The sequence below is a fragment of the Bombus terrestris genome, chromosome 4 (genome assembly GCF_910591885.1).
Source record: "Bombus terrestris chromosome 4, iyBomTerr1.2, whole genome shotgun sequence".
NCBI classification, from domain to species: Eukaryota; Metazoa; Arthropoda; class Insecta; order Hymenoptera; family Apidae; genus Bombus; species Bombus terrestris.
The window spans coordinates 7055031-7079099 of NC_063272.1; the positions used below are offsets into that span (position 1 = coordinate 7055031).

A 24069-nucleotide genomic window follows, 5' to 3' on the forward strand; every position below is an offset into this window, starting at 1 on the left:
ATTTTTTGCAAGTTGATAGCATAAAGGTCTCGATGAAACTGCAAAAGGTTAACTACCACCTGATTTCAATGACTTTTCAATATCTTCCACAGGTTCACAGATACATAAAATGTATTTTAACAGAACCTATGTCGATAAAATAACGAACACTTGAAGTAAAAAGAGTATAAATTGTGAGCAGTCGCAAAAGCTTTAGAATAAAGACGCAACAATATTAATAAAATTTTCATTAACGCAGCCTTTTTATCGTGCCGCTGTTGTGTACACTGTTTATGAATGTTCATTAAAGAAAGCATCTATTTTTCGAACCAGGAAACTATAATCAACTTTTTCACTTATAGCTTCCGTTACTGAATCCACTGGAGCGTATTGTTATTACCTGTTGCTCCGTAACTGCCTTGCATGTTAACGAAGCAGCGGATGATGCGTCGATAAAATACTATGATAATACAGTCACGTAGAATTAACATACTCTATATACAGTTTCATAGGTTATTTTAAAAATTGTGTTTACGCTGCTGTAAAGTGGAATAATTTAGTTTACTTTCCATTGAAACATTGGAGTAGGTATAGTATTACATATATACGCAGGTATTACGTAAAGTGGCCGATATATGTTAAATAGATTAAACGATTCTTAGCTTTTGCACAAGCGGTATATATACATATAATTAAGTATAGTTCTAATTATAAAAGAGATATATCAAAAAGGAGAAAAGAAAATTTAGAGATAACCAAATATCTCTCGACAGAGAAATATAGTTACAATTACGGATCAAGCAAAAAATGTTACCTCTTTCCATGAACGTCATTTAAAATACAATTGCTGTCTGTTACTTCGTGCCATGCCTCTTGTGAATATAATATCGCGGAAAAAGTTCCTCCTCTGTAAGACTTGAAGCTGAAAGATTTCAAAAAATGAGCACAAAATGGAAATGAAAGATTACTTGAAGAATAACATTCGCAAAAATAGACTCAAGATAATATATCCACTTATTCCAGGTACAACACGTTGACGTATAAATTAATCTTGCATGCATTGATATTTAACGATTCACAAATTCCACTTACCAAATATCATTGTTATCATTACATGTTACAATCACTTTCCGAGACAAAAATAAAAATATTTATCGAATAAAGAACACCAGAATACTTCAGACATTTCAGAATATCTTCGCAGCAGATAGTGAAACCACATTTAGAATTTTCTAGCATAAGAGTGTATTAACATCCTCGGAACATCCTTTCTCTATGAGCTTCACGAACCTTATGAAGTTTGTTGCGCCACGTATAATCAACCCCAAGTTCAAAACAAACTATACACCAACGCACGCCAATACGCATTAATAATAGAAAACTTGCGTGACGGTGGAAAAATATGGAAAAGAAATCCTTATTTTCCTACAATTTAAAAATACTGTGCAAACTACCCTTACTGGCTTACAATGTACGCACCATGAAATTACCATAATTGACCCTCACCCTCCTTATTAACTTATAGCTACTATTAAGCTATAGCTACTGTCCATCACTTGTCACTCAGAACCCCACCGTTATTATTTTTTTATATTCACCGCTGTCTAGGAAATATGGAAAATACTCGAAAAATAAAGAAATTGCAGGAATATTTGATTAGGAAAAGAGAAAAGGGAAGAACCATAATCTGTTCAGCCGCAGATGCGTTCAGACTTTCAAAAAATGGACAACTTCGCAGGAAGTCACTATTACAGTCTCAATCGAATTCTCATATCTGCCATTGGTCTTTGGCCATTCAATCGTACGATATATACGAAATTATTGAATGTTCTCGTCATTCTTCTTTTCTTACTTTGCGTATTCGGTCAGGTATTTGTTTCATTTAGTACCATTCTTGCGATTATTTGACTGTAATTTATTGCGTGGTTTCTTTTTTCCCCGTATTTCGCAAAATATAAGTTTACAATAAAGTGGAATTCTTATTTTTCAATTTTATGATAAGCTGTCAAAATGAAGTGTATAAAGAATGTGTTTGCATCGCAGTTGGTGAAATTGATAATGGCAAAATTGAGTACAGCACTGAGATGGAAAATAGTTTCTTACATCGCGTATTCCTGCATTTTCGTCGTCAGGTACATCGGATACCTCTATTACATTAAGGACGTAAGTTTAGTAAAATAGAAATGACCGGTATCGCTTATCCGCTTTTGTATTCGAATAAAGTAGATTTTTGACCGAAAGTACATTTTAAACAAGTACATTTAAAACGGCATCTTATGATACAAAACTATGTACTTCACGAACACAGGTAAAATGGATATTCCAAAGAATTACATACGATTGGAATTCGTTAAAAAATGAAGCAGAGCTGCTAATCATTCACGAATACACTAAAACCATGAAATCACTATCAATCGGTTTTGGACGTAAGTCGAAACTCTCCATTCTACAATACTGGCTGAACTACTTTCAATTTCGGGCAAGAATTTTTCAATTTCGATAGAAAATTCTTACTTATTATCAATTATTTATTATTTTATTATTAAGTATTTTTAAATTTCTTTTATAAAAGAAATTTTCAGTTTCATCCAGTTCTGATAATTAAGAATAATATCGTCCGTACTAACCGAAAAGTAATATTGATTTTCTTTATGGGCAACTAAGTCTACAGATCCATATCGATCTATACGCGCATATGTAAATTCGGTTTATACGATGACAATGATCGAACGCCTGGACATATTAGCTATAACAAGCATCTTTTCTTCAAAAAAAAATTGTTTCATCTATTCTATTCATCTTCGTCTGAAAATTTCAACACTGATCACTTTATTGAATAGTAGATGAATAGAATAATATTATATATAATATATAAATAATATAATATTATATAATATTATATAAGTAATAGAATAATGAATAGAATAAATAAATAAGAAACAAAGATAAAGACCAACATCGTTTGAATAGGAGATATTAAATAAAAAATTGTTTTACTTTATTTACTTTTTACTTTTTACTCTTTACGTTTTACTTTTTAACCGATATAAATTTGAAGGATTTTTTAGCAACGTTTACAATAGCTATCTACACTTTGTTCTTGAATGTTAATGCAAATATTTTAATCAGAAACATTGTTACAGTGATCCTTGGTCCAATGATTCTAACATTCTTCTTGAAAACATTCAGTAATGATATCTTGGATTTGTTAATTCCTATGAATTACACGCGTCCACGGGTGCTCCCAATGATGATAGAATATTTTATTGATCAGGAAAAATTTTTCTACTACATAGCTATTTACATCAATGTTACTATCAGTCTTGGAGCACTAAGTGTTTTCGTCACTGAAGTAAATTCCATGGCAGTAGTATATCATATTTGTGGATTGTTAAAAATTGTTTGGTAAGGAAATTTAACAACGTAATTAACACACTGAAAAACGAACCATTATTTCTTTGTTATCGATATTGCACATACTTGTTTCCATATTAAACGAATAATAACTAGAATAACTGGAATACAATATATATATCGCCTTGTCTGGGATCAATATTTTTCTATAATTGTCATTTATTAGTACTTATTGCAAAAGGACTGAATTTGTTTGCGCTACTTATCCTGGACTGTATCCAATATCTGTATCAAAAACTATCTTTTATCAGGCGTTGATGTTATCGTGATGACACGATAGTGGTTCGTCTTATGAATTACCTTTTACGTTAAAGTATTGGGGAAATCAAATAACCGCGTTATTACCGACGTATTATACTTATTGATTTTAATATTGAAGATAATACGTTTACTTGGAATAAATATCAAAACTAATCAATAATATCAATCAAGCTATATCAATAATATACATTACACTTGTGCAATCATTATCACATCGTTTAGTATCATAAAACTAATTACTTTCTTACATGAATGAAAATTGCGCGAATTATTTTTAATTAAGCTATTAATTGATTATACTCATAATTTCTTTTAGTTTTTTATTCACTGTACATTGTTCCGCAGCTACCGCATAAATCACATATATGTTTCAAACATACCAGGAGTCTCTCCTGCGCAAAGGAGTATGATAATTCACAAACAAATAATCTCAATTGTGAAATTACACACAACAATCAAACAGTTAGTATTCCAATATCATTTCAAACAAAATTTTGAAGGCAGAATAATTTGTCAAGAATTGGTATTTTTTCTTTTTCAATTTTTCTAACATTAGTTTTTCTTATTCGCACAATTAATTCACACAAGTTATTATTTTGTCCGTTCTTAATTCCAGAACAATCTAAAAATAACAAATATTTCCTTTTTTAAAGTTATGTCGATTTTATACAACTAAAGGTAATGCCATTGTACAACGTTTTTTGCGTTTTCGGTCTGATTACGTTCATTCTTGCTCTCTTTCAAGTGAGTATCACACGCTTAGACGAAATTTGGTTGGTTAACAATTATCCTTGATTGACAAATCCTTCTTTGTCTCAGTTTGCGAAAGCAATGTCAATCAGAAACGACATAGAGGAGTTTGTGGCATCATTATGTACTGTAATTACTTCTGTACTTTACGCTTTTACTGTCATTCATTTTGCCCAAAAATTGACAGATCATAGCTCCGATATTTTTCAGCAGTTGTAAGTAACGTGTATCTATCTAGTTCACACTGACACATTAAAAAATACACCACTTTCAAATATTATATTACTTTCGTTGTTTGTATGATATGTATAGTTGCAAATATAAATATGTTACAACGTTTAATGATGTATCATTATTATAATAAAATACTTGTAGATACAATATCGAATGGTACAATCTGCCAGTGGTGGAACAAAAAGTAGTACTCTTTCTCATGCGAAACAGTCTAAAGGATCTTACTTTTATTATTGGTGGTGTTATAGTTGCGTCTCATGATATGTTTACAATGGTAACTATGCTATGAATATACTTAATTTCTTCATATATACTGAAACTGACTTTTTTTAGTATGTTCGAACAGCCTTTTCGTATTTCATGGTTGTTTATTCCTTTGATTAAAATGCTTATCAATTTCTCATCATCTGTCTGCGGAAAACTGGCCGCATATAAATATTTTCGACTGAAAAGTTTATTGTATAAAATAATAGAACAAGCTCTTCTCACAGGATATGTTTGTATTATTTTAATTTTTATCTCACTGATATCTTTATTGCAAAACATATGTGTGTGGTGCGATAATGTGTATAATGATAATTTAATTAAATATATGTTGCTAAAGTAGAACAAAATTTCAATAAATATACGAAGTACAAGCATCACTGGAAGGTTTAAAATAGAAACACCTGTTAATTACACATTCCCTTCCTATCACCTTTGCACCGCTATTTTACACCATATTCCTGAATGTTCATAAACCATCTGTTTCCCTCATTAGAGTACTATAATCTACGATGTTCAATTATTGTTTCCACCTACATCCATTCACAGTATTCCATTCCTATCCACAGTATATTGCTATTGCCTTCTGATATAGAAATATTAATATTGTGCATGTCAAGGAAAAGATGGAGCATTTTACAATATATGATACAATTTGGATCGAGAATCGTTCAATTCTAGCGGTAAAGTGTCCTCTACGTGTAGTTGCACGAACATGAACTACATTTGGAACGAGTATATAATACTTGAAATCAGTTAAAACTGGTCGATTATAAAGTTACATATTACAAAGTTACGAAGGCTTTTCTTTATCGTAATACCATTAAATAGCAACATTTTCCAGGTAAAATTAAATATTAGATAGACTTCTATAATTTCATCAAAATATCCGTTTTTATTGATGAATGTTAATGGATACCAAAAAGAACTAGTAATTTAATTTTCCTCTGATTCAATAAACTAATTAACGTTTTGATAATGTAATAATTATTCAACTTAATAATTATAGTATTAATACACTTCAATTCTATTTCACAACCAATTTTATTTTTCACAATTTTATTATTTCACAACCAAAGTTATTTTTATTCCAGAATGAGAATATGTAAGCATAAGAATAAACAGGATTGGAAGATGTCAAAGAACGTGATGAAAGTAATAAGAAAATTGTTCAGAGATCTTGAAATCAACGATATTCGCAAGCAAAAGACATATGAAATCCTGATAAAGAAGATATCTAATTCGAAGATGTAAATTACGCCATTGTATAATCGTGAAATGTGGTAAGAATCCGAAGACGTAAAAATTGAGGCTTATAAAATGCAAATTCACATCGCTGTTTATTGCAGGTAAAATATATTAGTTCATAAATGAACGTAGTTATCGTATCACGTAGATAGTACACTTTGAACAGCTCGTAATCTCCCTTTGCCAGATATAAATTTCGCTATTATTATCGTAAATGATCACAAGTATTCATAAACAGAGAACGAAACTTATATCCATGAACATAACTCACGATCAGCAAACTCTGTTACACGAATAAAATAGACAAGAGGCAGATATTCTCGATAATTGCGAATATAATGAATAATTTTAGCCTTTTTACTATTTTGTCAAATATTTACCATGCAAAATTCAGGGATGTTACGTTCAGCATGATATCGATCCGATTTAAATCCTCCTTTTTGTTTTCTAAGTGGCCTTTTGGTTACCGTTCGGAAACAATTTCAAGCATTGACCAAGCTGAAAGATTCGAAGGTGCGGGGACCATCCAGCTCATTGACAGGGAAACGATCGCCGGTATTCTCAGATTCAAAGCGCAAAAGTGCCCCGGCTCGTGAATAGAAATGAACTGAACCTGGAAGTCGTTACGGCGAGGCTGATGGTATTCCTTTGCCTTCGATCAGTCCTATCCGAGATTACTCCTTTCACCAGTGAATATTCCAATTCTTTTTTCCTGTCCTTTCTTTGATACTCCCCTAGCTAGAGCGAAGTTTGAACATCCAGTAATATTTTCCTGTTCGAAACGTTCCTTGTTTCATTCTCCTTCAACTTTTGTGGCATGGGCAAAATATTTTTCTGCAGAAGTAACGATAAAAAATAGTAAGATGATGATCTGCAAGATCGTAAAATGGCAGAAATTAAATTTATTAGAAACTAGGTGAACTCGGTAAATAAGAAAATGTGTTGTTTATTGTTTGAAACGAATTATCGAATTTTCTGTGTTGCATGGAATTCGTGTGTTGATTCGTTTCATTAAAAATTCCAAATCTTAATCGTATCGTACTGTTCGTTGTTTAAAAGTTTACATTACTCCGACAAACTTGTTGAACTTTCTATATCCAACCAAGTACTGTGTGAACTGTATGTAACCAACGAAGAATCCAATTAAACCAAACTCCTCACGCTATCTGTAACACAAATTTCAATTTAACCATCTTCGGCAAATTCCCAATCTCGATTTCAACCTCGAAACTCTAAACTACGAATTGTTACGATCGAATTGGCTATGCCGTAATACAACGAGACTTGTAGCATCACGCGGACTCATTAAAATGAGAAAAAGAGGTTCGACCTAAAGCGAAAAGCGAACCTACCCGAGCGGACTTGGTTTCGATAAGAGATCAGAAGTTTTCGAGGCCTCTCATCGCTACGAAGGAGGCGCGGCAAAAAATGAAATCGCGTCGGAATCTGGCCGAACGCGAAAGAAACCACGCAGCGGCGTGAAATTACAAGCGTCTGGTCCGTCAACCTTGTACGATCTTCGACGAAATAGGGAAGCAATTGGCGAGAAACGAAGCGTGAAGCGTCTGCTCGGTAATCAGCAGACCAGCCCGTGACCGTAGATCGGCTTGGTCGATCGCGAGAGATCACGCGGCCAATTTGCGCGAGTAACTAGACTTTCTTCAACGAAGAAAAAGAAACGAACGGCTACGTGGATGAAACGATAGACAGGTGGCGAAAGGGTACGTTACCTTGGACCCGCTACCGAATCGACCCTCTTATCTAAAACGCGAATATAACGTCTCTATCTAGTCACTACCACCTTCTCGTTTGGTCGACTGTTCCCTATTATCGCTCAGGGCGCGAACTTACCCATAGTCGTAGCTCCAAACACGTGAAAGGGAATTATTCCAAGCAGCGTCGCACCTTTAGGTTGGTCTTCGTCGAAAGAAATCACTGGCCCATTCTTGCGATCGTTTGCTGATACGTAGTTTGGATTCGGAGCTTGGTGAACGTTTTATTGTTCCGGTTTTTCGATTCTTTTACACTGAGAATAGAGGAAGATGGGAGAATAAGAGTATTTTCATAAATATAAGAATATTTCAGACTTTATAATGTAATTGTCTGTCTTCCTTCTTTTTTTTTTATTACACTTTCGAGATGGATTTTTATTTTAACAATGAACGTAGTGTTATCATAGGAACTATAATATACTGAAGTTTGAGAAATAGGTTAATTGTAGTTTTTTAAATGGGATATGTAATTTTATTTGTAACAAGAATTTGCAACACATCTATCAAGTTTTAGGTATCCCTACAACAGATGCTATGTCATAAAGGAAAAATATTTATATCTCGAGAAAGAAAAGATTCGTATGTTTGTATGATCTTTTCCATTCTTAGAGTGTGTAGAATATGACACCGAAATTTCATTACCTTAAATATTCCGTTGCATTTATATCTACCGTATTATGCAACGTTCTCTCTTTCAAAAACTGATCCAATTTTGGTACCGCCGGCATCGTTCCAAGAGAGTCGTAAAGGTATGGAGTGGAAGGAGAAAACGAGAGGAAAAATCGGGGTAAAGCTGAAAAAAGCCACGGCGCACCTGTCCCACAAAGTTGTTCACATTAATTCGAACTAATCTCGTAAGATCGTAAGGAACAATGTTACTCAGGAGCTTCTCATAGCGGTGCTCTCTTCTTCGGCGTAAAAAGAGTGCTTAGATAGGATGCGAAGCTCGTTTCACCGTAATTCCACTTCCATCTCTAATCTTTACTACTTTTTCAAAAGTGAATGCATATGTTCAATAAATAGTTTAACTTATTAGAAAAATAGTGAGATTGCTTATTTTATACCTCAAATCGTAAACTTGATAACAGATAACGAGGAAGGTTTACGATCAATTGGAATATGTTACAGAACCAACGAATAATCGATGAGATAATTAAAAAATTCAGGTTTTATGCTGTTAGTCTTTTATTAAAATAAATATAAATTACTATAATCTACTGTTCTGATTATGCAGGATACGATCGAAAATTATATACAATCGGGCACGAGGTGATTCCTTATAAAAGAAGATAAGAACTAAATATACAATAAGATTTTTTCCTCCACACTTTAGCTTTCGAGAAATTCTAGATACGAAAATAAGTAAAAGCTTCCACTTACTTTCACGCGTCGAATAACCTCTTGCCGGTTGTTTAGTCCTATCCAGTCGGGAATTCGCCATGTTCAAATATACTTGATAAATTTCAACACGAAACATTGTTCTTTTGTGAAATTCGATTTCCTCGGGAACTAAGCCTCGGACAAAAAAATTTTTCTATTTTTGCATAGCAAATCACCTCGTGCCCGCTGTATACGTTTTAATCGATTTAATTAATGTAATCGTTAATTCGTCGCTTATTTGTATCCAAATATTGTTACTACAAATACCAAAATACCCCTCGCGTACTTGCGAGAGGTATCGTACATGGAATAATGGTAACAGGTTCGAAGACAAGGGGTGGAAAAGTGGAGCATGCGAAATCCGCGTCGAAACTTGTTACTCACGAAAGTGCTTCCGTGACTATCTGCAGACCTCGTATCAGGGTCTTACAAGTGGCTAGGAAACACGCGAGTGCTTTTCGCTGTGCGAATCGCCGTTTCGTGAACAACCATCCTCTGCTAATCATATCCACGTGATCCGTCTACGAACTGGCCGTTACATCCTTTGGAAACTCTGTTGAAGAATATTGTTTTCTGCTCGTATCTTTTTGCTCGCGTGAAGGTTTCTCTCTCAGGAAGTGATGTTAAATAGGAAAAATTTGATGATTGTTGATAAAGATAGAAATGGGAAAGAGGATTGTTGGAAAACGACGTTAAATTAATTTCGTTTTGTTACATTCATTCTTTCACGTTTCATGCTGAGTGTATACTCTATATATAACATTGTATATATATAAGGTTGTTGGAAAAGTTTCTTTCGTTTCATGAGAAAATAATAGACGCACAACGTTTCTTGTTTTATATTATTTTGTCGAATGACGTGCGACCCATTTTATTATGTTGAGATAAATACCGCAACATTTCATAGACTTGGTTTCACGTTTATATGAAAGTGCATTTTTCTAAAAAACACGTTTGCTAAAGAAAGACACTTTTCGGACAACCTAATATATATTATTGATTATTTAAACGATAGATCTGTTTATTTTCGACAAAACTGGCCTTAGAATCTAATGTAATATATTTTCGCAGTATTTTGTTCTTTACAAAGTCATCTGAAAAGATGTGTTTTTACTATAAATTATTAATCGGTGAATTCATCGCACAGATTTCTAATCTCATAAATATAATAATAGTTTCTTCATTTATAGATCTACTTTTTATCGTGTCGTTCCTTTTAAGAATCATTTACATTGTATATAATAATAGCAACGATCGTAATAATCATTGTAGTGGTAGTATATTTTTCGTTGAATGTTCTGTTCTTTAAAAAGTAAAAGAGAGTGGAAAGGAAGTAGAGTAGAAAGAGATAACTTGAGAGCCAAGTCTTAGGTTAAAAGAGGAAGTATAAAAACGCAGAAAAACTTGGAAAAATAAAAGGTAATATAGCGAGCCTGGTCGACGAACGAAAGCTTGACCATTAGAAACAGGATATAAGAAAATAAACTGAAAATACGTGGAAAAAATATAAAGGTGCAACCGTAGAGACTTAGCCAAGTTGTCAAATATATATGAACACTAGGCTCATGCAAAATCGTGAGAGATGTAGATGAAAAATGGAGGGGGAGATTCGGAGAAGCGTGTGTGAGAATATAAACGAGAAGAACGTGATCGTAGAAAAAGTGTAATAATAGGATAATAGGGTATAATAAAAGAAATAAAGAATTTCATATTTTCCAGCTTTGGAGCACTAATTTTTAAAGCTACTTCAATTCCTTCAACATAAATTTTGTTACGCTAAAAAATATTCACGTAATAATGTATAATAAATACCATCGAATATTTTTTTGGAAACAAACTCGTTCTTAGATTGCACAGAAATGTATTATTTACAATTGTCGATTACTTTCCTTTTACTGAATATTTTTGTTTCTTTTTTTTTTGGAATACTTTTTACTTTGGAATACTTCACTTATCCATTCCTCAGATATCTACAATATCATAATCGAGAACTACTTTTCTTTAGAGTGAAAATAGGTGTACAAATATTACAGTAAGAAACGATAAAGCGATTAATATTTCAATGCGGTAATAAAGTTTGTGAAAAGAGATAACTAAGAATAAGATGTTATAGAAACAATTATAAAATGTTCAACATTTCGGCAGAATAGTAAAATTCCACTGAAAAGAAATTACTACGGATAAGATGATACAATGGACACTCTTAGGGCAGCCGCTTTTCAAGATGTCGCCGGTTCTTCATCTTTACAGAGACAAGAACAGACCGTCTTTTCGTGTCGAGTGGCCGAGCTTGAAACTTTATTAAGAAGGTCGAATTTCTTCGAAAAAGAGCAAATGCTCGGTTATTACACCTAAATATATCTCTGCGACCCGTGCTTCCGAGGATGCTTGCCCATTTTTTCCCGTTTTTTTGTTTTAATACACTATTATTGCCTCGTCGTTATTGCCACACGATGCAATATCAAGCCGCTCATATAACGTTATGCTACTTACAGCCACTTTCACGATACAAAATTAATTCCATGTCAGATTTAAACTTCGGCCTTGTTCGTGTTTTATTCCGTCGACGTGCACACGACTCAGTTTCTCTTTCTCATACTTATTTATCCTATGAAATTCCAGTGCTTCGCTCGTAAAAATTAAACACGAAAGAACGATACATATAAAATATTAAAACTGAATTTTGTAAAGCTTTTTTACTTATTCATATTTCTGTGTAGAAGAAAGATTGAACGATTCCTTGGAATAACATTTCGTAGTCATAATACTAAAAACAGGATGCCAAAGTATAAATCGATTAAAAAAGAAATTACAAATCAAACGTTTACGAAATATGAGAGAAATAGAAATCTTCTAACCATCCTTTTTTTAGACAAACATTTTAGTACTAGGAAAGCACGATTCGAAGATGTTAAAGATCTATCAAAAAGAAGACAAACTTAACAAAGTCCTCGTATACAAACCTGCAGGAGCATTTCATTTTAAACTTAGACGTGACCATTTCCAAATTTTTCCCTCGCCTGTCGCTCTCATTTCTATCTCAAAATCCGGAGCATTCATAGTTATGATCTCACGTCATCCAAATTGATTTTCACGCACGGTCGTGACATCTTTTCGCGCCGTGGATGTTCGTGAATCGTTAAGAGGTTGCTCACGTATCTCATAGTTAAGGTACCATTGGAGAGCGCGTTCCGTGGGTGCAATATTGGCCAGGGACCAATTTCGACTCGACTCACCACCTGATCCACCTCTCTAGTCGTAGTTCTTTTAAAGCAGCGCCTCGTCCATGGCCATCGACTTGATTTCTTCCACTATGCGTCCTTCGTTTCTTCCGTCCTCGAGTAGGCGACGCGTCCTCGAGACAACGACGGTGCAATAATCATCGCCGTTCCATTTTACTATCCGTGAACCGAGACACAGTGTGGTCGTTCAACGAACGACCCTGAATAAACGGAGTAAGGAACTGCTGGAAAAATCTCGTGCAATGATACTCTTCCTGCAACTTCTTTCGGGAAATTAGGTGGACATGTTTGGAGACTGCAACTGAGAGCGTCGTTAACTCTGGGAACTACCGAAACTATCAAAATGAATTCTTTTGTTTCCTTTTTTTTTTTGTTTTTAGGATTAATATTATAAGATCGTGTAGAAAAGGTGAAATTAATCTTGATTTTTATTGAGATCAGAACTCGATTATGCCGAACTACAAGCGTTGAAAATACGAAAAGTAGATCTTTTTGCATGGGAGAATACTTTTCAGAAAAGCTTCGTCGCTTTATGGAAATTCGTTTTTCCCATTGCAAGAATTAACTTTAAACTCTCTTGTGACCGAATGAAAGAGAATTTTAAGAGAAAGAGGAAATCACATTGGAACATGATTAACTTCAAGATAATTTGAAATCGGATACAGCATTGAAATTAAAACATCGTTTAAAATACAGGCAATAAATCCTCGTACTTATAGCGATATATTATTTATCTAAAATTTCACTGTTTTACTAAATATCGTTTCCTCTATTATAAAACGATTTTCAGCTTTCTCTCGTGATGCTTCATAATCTTTGTGAATTAAAAAAGAAATAAAATAGCATAAAACGTGAGATTGTTCTTAGAATCAGATATGCTTCGGTGTCACGCGCGAATGAAAAGTATCGTAGTTGGAGCAGATTCGCGATGATGCACTTAGAAATGGCAGGAACAATGCGATAGCCCGGTTTGTGTGGTTTTAACGTCGTGCAGATCGCGTTGCAAGTCTTGCCGTAAGGAACAACCTCAAGCACATTGTTATAAACTAAAACCGTTCCCGATCCCATACATTCTCGTGAATACGAAGATTAAAAAATAGAGGACGCGATGATAACAGGATTACCTCTCCCTTTCTCTTCCTCCGCTCATTCTCATGCAAACCCGTTTATGGTCGCCTGTAGGCTACGGTTCTAGCTGAATATTCTCCGTTTTTCCTAAAGTAGTACGTGTCACGATATTTGACGTGTCTAAAATCTTGACAGCGATAGATTAAGGGGAACGATTGTCAAAATTTTTAATTTACGAAAGACAGAAGAATCTGAAGAAATAAAATCTTCTCGGCGAAAGAATTTCATTTCTCTGGACAATTATTTGAGAGTTTCGGTTTTGGTCGTAATTAGAAAGAAGAATTTAGATTGCAAGTATTTTAGGGGAAAGCTTTATTGCAGAAAGTTTTGGTCGAAGAAAAATGTGGAATTCAAACATTGGATTAGCAAGCTTTATTCCTGAAAGCTTTAGAAGAAGGATATGGTTTGAATTTGAATATTCAATTTAAAAGCTTTATTTGAATATCCAGTTAAAAAATTGTACTCTTGCAAGCCTCGGCCAAAGTGAATGACTTTTATTTAATTATTCAATTTGAAACTTTACTCTTTAAAGCGCTGATGAAAGGAAAACATCTGTACTCGAATATTTCGTTAAAGTGCTCTAACTGTGGACGGAAATCGGAGACAAAAATTTGTATTAAGACGTTCAATTAAAGAATCTTCATCTTTGGTAACTCTAATCAAGAAAAGTTGCGCGTTCGAATATTCGCGAGATTAATATTTATATCACAATAATTTAGTTAATAAAATACCAATTGATTTAAAAAATATAAAAAATAAAAAACCATATCGAAAATGTGAATTCCTATAGCTAAAAGTTAATAAAATATTTCTCTTCGAACTCTTCAAGGCAAAAGAAACTTGAAATTCATATAACATAATCATCGATATTAATTAAACGATTCGTCCTTTGGTCAAACTAAGAGCAAATCGTGGAAAAAAGAACAAATGGAAGGAAACTAACAGTTTGATTGGTATACGATATTAGGTTTCCAATCGACATAACACGTTTGGAATGTATTAATTGGAATGGAAGGAAGGGATTTAAAAGAGCTCTCCAGCACGAATTTATGAGAGAAGTTATTTTTTAATTTAATTCACGCCGCTGGCTCGCTCCCTGGTTGAAGGTTTCGAACGAATGGTAATCAAAATAATTGAAAAGTTACCCGTCGATCTATATTATTGCATTTTAATTGCCAAATGGAATACCATGAAAGGATACAAAGCTTCGTGCACGTACATTAGCCTCTATGGCGACTTTACGATGGCAATATTTCGAACCAGAGTTTCATTAAATTTATTATTTAATTATATCCTACATTGTGGTAATTAAAATTAAAAGCTATAGTTAGATTCATAATTGAATTACGTATAATATAACTAAAGAACTTCACTACTTATTATAATAGAGATGATCTCTTTCAAATATTTTGAAATTCAAGTATTTGTAAATTTAAATATACAGGCAATCCTTGGATAACACGATACTTGTGCAATATAATAAAATGACGATATCATTATTGTATCGACACATAAGTGGTTCACGAAAGTATATCGATATTTACTACAGAAATCATTTATGTATTAGGTTGTCCGAAAAGTTTTTTTCGTTTCATAAGGTGATTATAGATGAGCAACAATTTCTGTTTTATATCATTTTATTGAATTAGGTATGATCCATTTCGTTCTATTTCTATTTTAATGTCCGTGCATAATTCAATAAACTGATATAAAGCAAAAAATATTGTGCGTCTATTATTTCCTTATAAAACGAAAGAAATTTTTCGTCAACCTAATACGTATTGTATAAGAAAAACATTTTTCCAATACGATCACGATAGTCGAATCTCGCTATAGTGCTAATAAAATTTGAAAATATTTGATACAGTACACGTTATAGAAGATTTCTGTAGACATTCTCAAGTGAGTCACTGTATTTATCAATGTCATTAAGTTTTGAAATACATATAAAGGCTGAAATATCAGAAAGATATGAATTACATAGTAATCTGGATTTAAAATATTATTATATAAATTATTATTTATTATTATTAAAATATTATTATATAAATTTGATACTAAATACTTACTAACTTCATACAAACTTCGACTACAAGATGATTACTAAGACTAACCATAGTTGTGTTATAATATTTAGAAAAAGATGCATATGTAGATCTTCGCGTGTTACTCCGTGTTAGGCTCAATTATTAATTATTGGTTATTACTTGCGTTTGACTTATCTAAAGGAAATCGGATGTTGGATACGATCGATACGTTATATCGTCGATTAATGCGCTTGATTTCCTGTTATTCCGTTTCTTTCTTCGTCGATAGATATGGCCGGCTTGCAGGAAACATTTCACGCTCCGTCGAAGAGAACTTTTAATTAAAATGTCAGATTCCGCGATGACTCGATGACAATCGGGATCTCTATTCGACCGGTCAGGTGAAAACGATATCTCGATAATCTGTCTCGATGCCTGTCCGTAAACTTTCCGTGTTACAAAAGCGATTTCATTCCGTTGGAAAATATCGAGAAACTTTCAGCTTTAGAATATCTCTCTCTCTTACGTTTGTATTCCTTTCTTTTTGTTTGTTTCTCTTAAATATACAGGAAATTCTAGAATAATACACTGTTAATTAGTTCGACGTTATATACGGCATAGAAACCATACAAATGTGATGATAACGTTCCATCTATTATCATATAACGTTGCCAGTAGCTGAGATTCGTATATACGTAGACTCATCTGTAAATGTTTATTTTAAAAGAGAGAAATAGCGTAATGTTTGAAAAAGACATAATTTTACCTCGTTCATTTTCTTAATGCGATTGAGCATTTTACTTTTGCTCGTTAAAATAATTCGATATACTAAGAAACATCGTAATTTGTAGAAAAATGTTACGAAAAAAACGAAGTATCAAAAAAGCATGAAAATTGGAGGATTAAGAAATTGATTTCTTGGTTGAATGTTAATTGAAGCAAACGAAAAGGGAAAAGGAGAAGGCTGAAAAGAATTCAGAAACTTGTACAACACAGGCAATACCAAGAAATCATTCTCACCGACACAGAAGTAATCTATAAAGAATCATCCTACAATCAATCAAGAAGACAGCAAAGAAATTCATTTCTTCCTACCATTAATTATTAAACTTCCCCCCTTCCCTCCCCTTAACGAACGTCGTAAATCAAATGCAATGCGCTCAATCAGACAAAAGAGGAACGGCTGATATCATAAAATCTCCTTCGATAAAACAAGACTTTCTTGTACGTACGTGACACGAAGAAATCAAAGGAAAAGGAACAGAAAGCGAGAAAAGTGAAAAATCTCTAGCGAGAAATAAAAATTTGGTGACTATGCAGTTTGGCAACTTCTCCCAATTTCGACTATTTTATCTCTGTTCTTTTTCGATGAGCAAAATTTCACATATTCTCGGATCGCTTCGTTTTATTCAAAACCTTATTAAGAAGGTAATAAGTCAGATGATAATTTTTTAAACGATGCGAGTAATTTTTGAACAATAAAAATTTCCTTTATTCAATCACAATCCTTCAGAAACTCTAAGATATTACAGTGAATTGATCTGGAACCATATCGTATATTCACTTATTTTTACAAACGCCCCATTAATGACAAAATAACAATTTTAAAAGAAGATTCCAGTCAAATAGTTAAAATTGAGAAAAGTCGATAAAATAGAACCACCTAAAATTGAAAAATGAGAAAGTAACATGGGAAAAAATGACAGATTCGAAGGAGAATTTCTGAAGGATAAAAAGCGGGTTAAAGGCCACAATCTATACTGTATACACACATACATACGAAGAAGAGTTATGCTTTCTTTTAACGAAGTATAGGCTTAATAAGAACGTTGCACTATTAAGTTCTGAGTAAACGAGTTAATCCGACACACCTGTCGAACCGGAAAACATAGCAACGTGCAGCAACATCCGATAGACAGGCTACGTCGAATCCTTTTAACTTAACGACCTCATAAACCAGCCGTCCGCTTGTTACCGTATCGAGCCTCCACTTTTTTTTTCTCTCTTCATCCTCTTCTTCGTTCCTTCTCTTTTTATTATCATTTTTCTCCTTCTATTTTTATATCTTCGTAGGGCGTGTAACGGTTGATTACCGAAGGCTCCTGAATCAGAGTTACTTAACGCTAACAACTTTATAGTAATATAATTATTAAAGATACGCTAATATGATTAATTCCTATAATTATTACTAAATCTCCGGAGCCTCGGTTAATACGCGTCAAAGGTGTAGAATGATTCTTTGGTTTAACATTAGTTAGCCACGGTAGTCATCGCTGATGTATGTTACCAAAATTTTTAGAGCGATTAAAATAAGATACGTTTCATGGACTAAACGATTGTTAACAGTGCGAGTGACGCGGTTAACATTGTCGGAGCAAAAATTGCGATAAAAAATACGATATATTTCCCAAAGATTAAATGTTATGGTGTTAGTATAATTTCAGTCTATTGCGGTACAAAATATATGAAATTCACCGGTGGCAGTTAAACCGTGTTAAAAAGTAATTGTATTTTCGTTAATGCGAGAAAATAGGAGAAAGAACGTTATTAAACATCTTTTTTTCTTTTATTGTTCCTTATTTGTATTTAATAAGCGCGTTTTGTATTAAAAATAATATCACCTAAAGTCAAAGGATTAAATAGTTGCAATCAACGATGGAACTGAGCTGACATTTATTAAAAGTTCATGTAAGTACACATCAATCTAAGAGAACAGAAGAAAGAGAAAGATTACAAAATATTTTACATTCTTGTTATTTGTTATTCATATTTGGCGAACACGTTTTACGTTAAAAATAGAGTTAGTCATGCAGGATTAAATAATTATGAACGACAACATCGTTCGTTGGTAACGAACATGCAAGCGTCCTGTCGACGTAAAATAATTGTTATATTATGATGGACATCGATTGTATAATATGTGGCTCCGCTTTCAATAGCCAACATACGAGTTCTCGATTATTGAGATCCAATTTCTGACGTTAGAGACATTACAGAATGAAATTGAATTCTCCCAGTTGCCTGGCAGTTGAGTAACGCGAATTTTAGCATAGTACATTCGCCAAACGATGGCTCGTTATCAAGCATTATGCCTGTAAAATCTATTTCCGCGAAGGCTGAACTATTTACTTCACATATATCATTATAAACTAAAACATTTAATAATAGTATATGTAATAATAACGAATTCAATGATAAATAATATTAAAAATCAATATTCAATTAATACGTTAATTCAGAATGTGCAAGAATTATATCGTTTATTCAACTATGTAAATTGAAGCAGATTAATGAACAGCATAATTTTACATGAAATGCAACGCGAATTACAGTAGATGCGGCATAATTTTACATGAAATACTGTGTACATCTATCATTCTTCCATTTCGACGCAAATTCATCGGAAAATATAACGAACTTCAGTTATTTACATTATGAAAGAATGTTAAAATTAATAATAGCAAACTTCAACAACTTACGACTCTGCCTCGAATAGTTGCAAAATGAATGTTACGCAACGTGAAACGTAAAGGATGTTAAAATTGATAAATACGAAATTTAACGACTCTCAAGTTATCGAAACAAAATATTTTACACAGGACTTTCAATTTTTCTGCTTTTTCACATCTTTGAATTTTTCAATAGTTTTATAACGTCTCTTTCACAATTGTGACAAAAATACACCAATCCCGAAAAGGTAGTACGATCTCGTACAAAACATTAAATAGAAAAAATGTTAGAATTAATAATAACGAAATAAAATAAAAGGGATGTCAGAATTAATAATAATAAAATGTAGTAACTCATGAATTATTAAGATCAACAGTTCTACCTAATTACCTAATTATCTAATTACACGCCCCGTTTCTTCAATTCTTCTCATTTATCGAACCAAATTTCTCACTGACACGATTTTGAACCTTTGACACGATGAATAACGAATCGTTATTTCTATCGTACTATTCTCTCTACTAGAAAAGTTGTTTAAAAAAAAAAAAAACCCTCCGAAGAAAATTATTACCGATAATAACGAGAGCGATAAGGAGAAGATCGTTTGTAGGCGCGTCGATTTGTTGGAAAGCGCGTATATCACGGAATTGAATGTTCCGATTACTGGAATCATCGTCGAGACTTATATGTAACCTGTTACGAAAGCGATTACGTCTTTCTCCTTGATACCACACCTCTGTCTACAACATCTCGCGTATTAGGATAAACTGCTGCGATTACGACAGGTGGAGCCGGTCGTATTTTGCAATTTTCCTGTCGGGTGCAAGAGCGCGCCGAGATGCGGCAAATTACAGCCAACGCTATTTATGACCATCGTACGCACATTTTGTTGCATCACGCCACTTCAGACACCTCGAACTGAACCGATACGTGAAGGAACACCAGTGACTCTCATATCTATCGATACTTTTCGTTTATATTAAATAATTTATACGTCAAAAATATTTTACGTCATTTGTTCATACGTTGATAGTACGAAGAAATAGAATAAATGCTGGGAGGAGAGTGAAGGAACGAAATGCGAGCTCTGCGGCGACAAATTTAGGGTACGTGACAAAGAGAGTGTAGAGGATGAGAAAAGGAGAAAGAGGAAAGATTGGGCTGGAGACTTGGTGAGGAAATTGGAAGAGAAGAAAGAGGAAAGGGCGAAGGGAGAACGGGTCTCTAGTTAAGTGGGTAAATTAGGCAATTAGGTAAAGATTTATGCATTAGATAACAGATAATAGGCGTACGTAATAGTTAATGAGTAATTAGATAGATGACAGATAGTAGATAGATAATGGTAAAACAAGGGTAAAATAAGGTTGTACGTGCGAATGGATGGACGAGCGTGTAAATGATTAAGTGAGAATACAAGACAATAGGAACAATAATTGTAAATCGAGTTCTTTTATGCCTGGGAGACTGGAAATAAAACTGCATTAAAAATATTTTATATAATATATTTACACGTAAAAGATGTCTTATACAATTTATTCGTTTCATCTGTTTCTTCTTTTTTTAATTTTTAGTATTTCAGATGCAACCTCGACTTGGAAGATTTTTATTATTTGTTTGTACAGTTAAACAGATGTTTGGAGATTCATTAGTCGAGTTTGTGAATGGATGATTAAAATATGTTTCCGATGAAATTCTGTAGTGGAATATCTATGAATGATCAGTCAGTTTGTTCGTATATTTGGACAAATCGATAGGTTTTTCGCTTTGAGAATATTTTATATTTGATTTTCATTAAAAGCCAAATTATTGGATCAGTTCTATCGAGAATAATCCTATTCAATCAATTTCTGAAGTTTTAAACGCTAATTACGTATTCTGGTATTAAAATTAAAAGATCTAGAAAACATGGAATCGATGAGTTTGTCCGATATATACCAACTTTACCAAAGATAATTATTTGGATATTCTCTGTAAAAGATTAAATTTCAATCATCGATTTTAATATTAAGATTAAAAAGTTTTCAAAAAGTGGAGTTCGACCTATATATGGTAGATCGATTCCATCAAGAGTAATCGCTCGATTACTCTTTTGAAAAATACATAGTCATATACATATACTGTAGAAAATGGAAATACATCTGTAGAAAAATTACAAAATTTGAATAAAATAAAGTTAATAATATCAATAATATTAATAGTAATATAATAAAGTTAATAATGTGGATAAATTTCACTTATGATAAATGTTTCATTTCTGAAAACTGAAATGCTAATTATATATTCTTCGAGATCCTGAAATTAAGAAATTTTCAAAAAGTGAAGTTTATGCATCAGTTCTATACGTTACTGATAAGTTCCCCTAATTCACTCCCAGCTACACGTGAACAGTGATGGAAATCAGTGTTAAATATGTGGTTGAACTATCGCAAAGAGAAACAGCTTCCAGAGCTTTTATCGCGACGTCAAGTCATAAACGTCAATTAACCGTGATTCTTTCTGTTGAAGAAGAGAAGGTAGCAACGGTCTACATAAGCGCGAAGTATTATTATCCCCTCATCTGTTTCCGATGCTATCTTCATGTTCTTGTTAATTAACACCTATGCGGCCGCTGATTGTAGCCTCTGGCAGCTCCAAGAACGTATTCATGCGAGGATCTATCGAGAACGCCAACAAAAACTTGAAGAACCGTTTATACGTTTATGCATACTTGCATTTTTTGTCACGTTACACAATGATACGGAAAATTTTACAAAAGATTCTTCTTCTTTGATAATAAACTATGGAAACTACTAAATATATTAAAAATAATAGTATAATTTTTAATATCTTTTGATAAAATGATTGTTTCATATTAATGTAAATATACATTTTACACGTTTTCATAAATTTATCATAATCTATACAATTTATATAAGTTACGGTAAATTTATAAAAATATTGGAGGATTAACAATTTATATAATACACGAACAAGTTTACTAATTCATAGTAGTAAGTAGATTCAGTCAATAGGATTTTAACTAGTCAGACACTGGTCAAGATATTACAATTTTATTTGCATTCTGTCCCTAAGTTTCCTTTCGTTCTGTCGGAAAGTTCTAAAAATAACGTGGAACCTACAATTTGAAAAAAGAAATAATAGTACGATCCTTGGTCCCCAAGCTGCAGTTTCACCCTTCTCGTGCTGTTTTTAACAGTAATTTTAAAATTCCTAAATTTTTAAAATTAGTTCAGCTTTCGAAAATTCTATGCTCTAAAATACATGCTATTATCTCTGTACAATTATTACCTTAAGAGAATATATAATTACAAAAGACTGTACTTTAAAATACTTGAGCAAATATACCCGGAAATGAGTGAAATAAAGGAAGAGAGGCTATAATTTTCCAACGCGTTGAGCAACGAGATCAATCTGGAAAACGGAAAGAGAGTTCCAAAGGAGAACGTAAAGCAAAACAGCTGCAGACAGTTGGTAGCTGTGAATAACTTCATAACTCTCTCTAAACTAATAATAATCTTAGCTCATTAAACACAAGCTGGAAACTTAATCGCCGAATTCGCCCCGCAAATGTCTGCCCTCACGATGCACAAAGCTGGATGCACAAGTTTGCTGGAAACTTTAAATCTCACGTGTTTATCGTATCCTCGGTGTATTCGCCAACCCATCGGAATTGCGTTTTCTATGGTAAAATAATATATCGAGGAAACACGCGTTATAAAGTTACTAACTTGATTGTACTACGTTGCGTTCGAAGTTGTCTATGACTTGTACGAAATTAATTAATTAATTAATTAGTGTTACGAAAACAAAATCTCATCATGTATAACTTCGAAATGTTATTGAAAAAAGTGTTCAACGCAACGTGTATATACATTGCTATATCGAGTTAATATTTAATTCTCTTATCGATTTCAGTCAGATTATCGTTGAAGAAATTCTTTACTTCGAAGGTGCTCTAAAGTTAAAAATTAAAAATTATAAAGACGATAATATCTTATAGATATTATTTTTTTAATATACTTTACATGCAGTTACGTTGCTTTAATATATTTATTATCGACAAAAGTTTCGCGTTGGAAGATAGTTCTCGATACTTTTTAAAATGTTTCTGAATTGCGTCACGTACGAAGCAAGATTGACAGTATTTCTGAAGAAATTGAATGTAAAAGTTTCAACTAGACAAAATAGAAATTAGCTTTCTAAGATCGTAAGCGTCGGTGATTGCGTCATTCGAAAGGCGTAAATTCGTTGTAAATTCGACACGAAGGTGTTAATTTGTATTAATTAGAAGTTAGTTGTAAAGAAAAACAATTCGGTGTAGTCCAAATTGAGATGCTTCTCGTAGCCTCGGTCTTCTGCAACCTGCGTTGCAGACGTGTTTCGCATAATGATCGAACGAGTCGCGTGCATTCTAACTAATTCGTAATTCCTTCGGTCCATTCTAGTTTCTTTGTGAATTCCTAAATATTTCTGTTAAAAAACTAATCAAATATGTTATATTTCATATTCATTTGCTCGATATATAAATTATTCTAAGAGATCTTTTTTCTAATTTCATAATTTTCAATTTGTATATCGTATATATTAATGTACACTTACTTCCAGTAGATATAACCAAAATATCGGAATTACCTATTCTTTGCGTCAAAGAAAGAAAGAATAACGCTAAATCAAATCTTACGTCTGTCTTCAATCCATTATAAAACTATATATCATTTTCCATAGTTTTATAATGCATTTACGATTTTATAATGATTTTATGATTGTCCATCTATTACAAAACTACGATAACTTTCACTCGATAGTTGCTTCTTACGCCAAATGAAATATTATATTTTCCTTTGTAAAATAGGACATAAATATAACTAGAAATATGTAAGAAATGTGGCTGCCTTTTTATCGCTACAGTCTCCTCGATTG

General features: G+C 33.0%; 2 protein-coding genes across 4 annotated transcripts in view; both read left to right on the forward strand.

Moving 5' to 3' along the window:
- Nucleotides 1–24069, forward strand: part of LOC100646409 (mannosyl-oligosaccharide 1,2-alpha-mannosidase IA) — a 702484-nt gene that overhangs the window by 655671 nt on the left and 22744 nt on the right. The gene's annotated exons all lie outside the window — the stretch shown is intronic.
- On the forward strand, nucleotides 1898–5271 carry LOC125384825. Its single transcript, XM_048404817.1, has 8 exons — nucleotides 1898–2142; nucleotides 2288–2405; nucleotides 3123–3384; nucleotides 4000–4116; nucleotides 4308–4398; nucleotides 4474–4619; nucleotides 4780–4912; nucleotides 4972–5271. Exons 1-8 carry the CDS (start codon nucleotides 1990–1992, stop codon nucleotides 5020–5022), a joined length of 1071 nt encoding a protein of 356 aa, XP_048260774.1. The 5' UTR covers nucleotides 1898–1989; the 3' UTR covers nucleotides 5023–5271.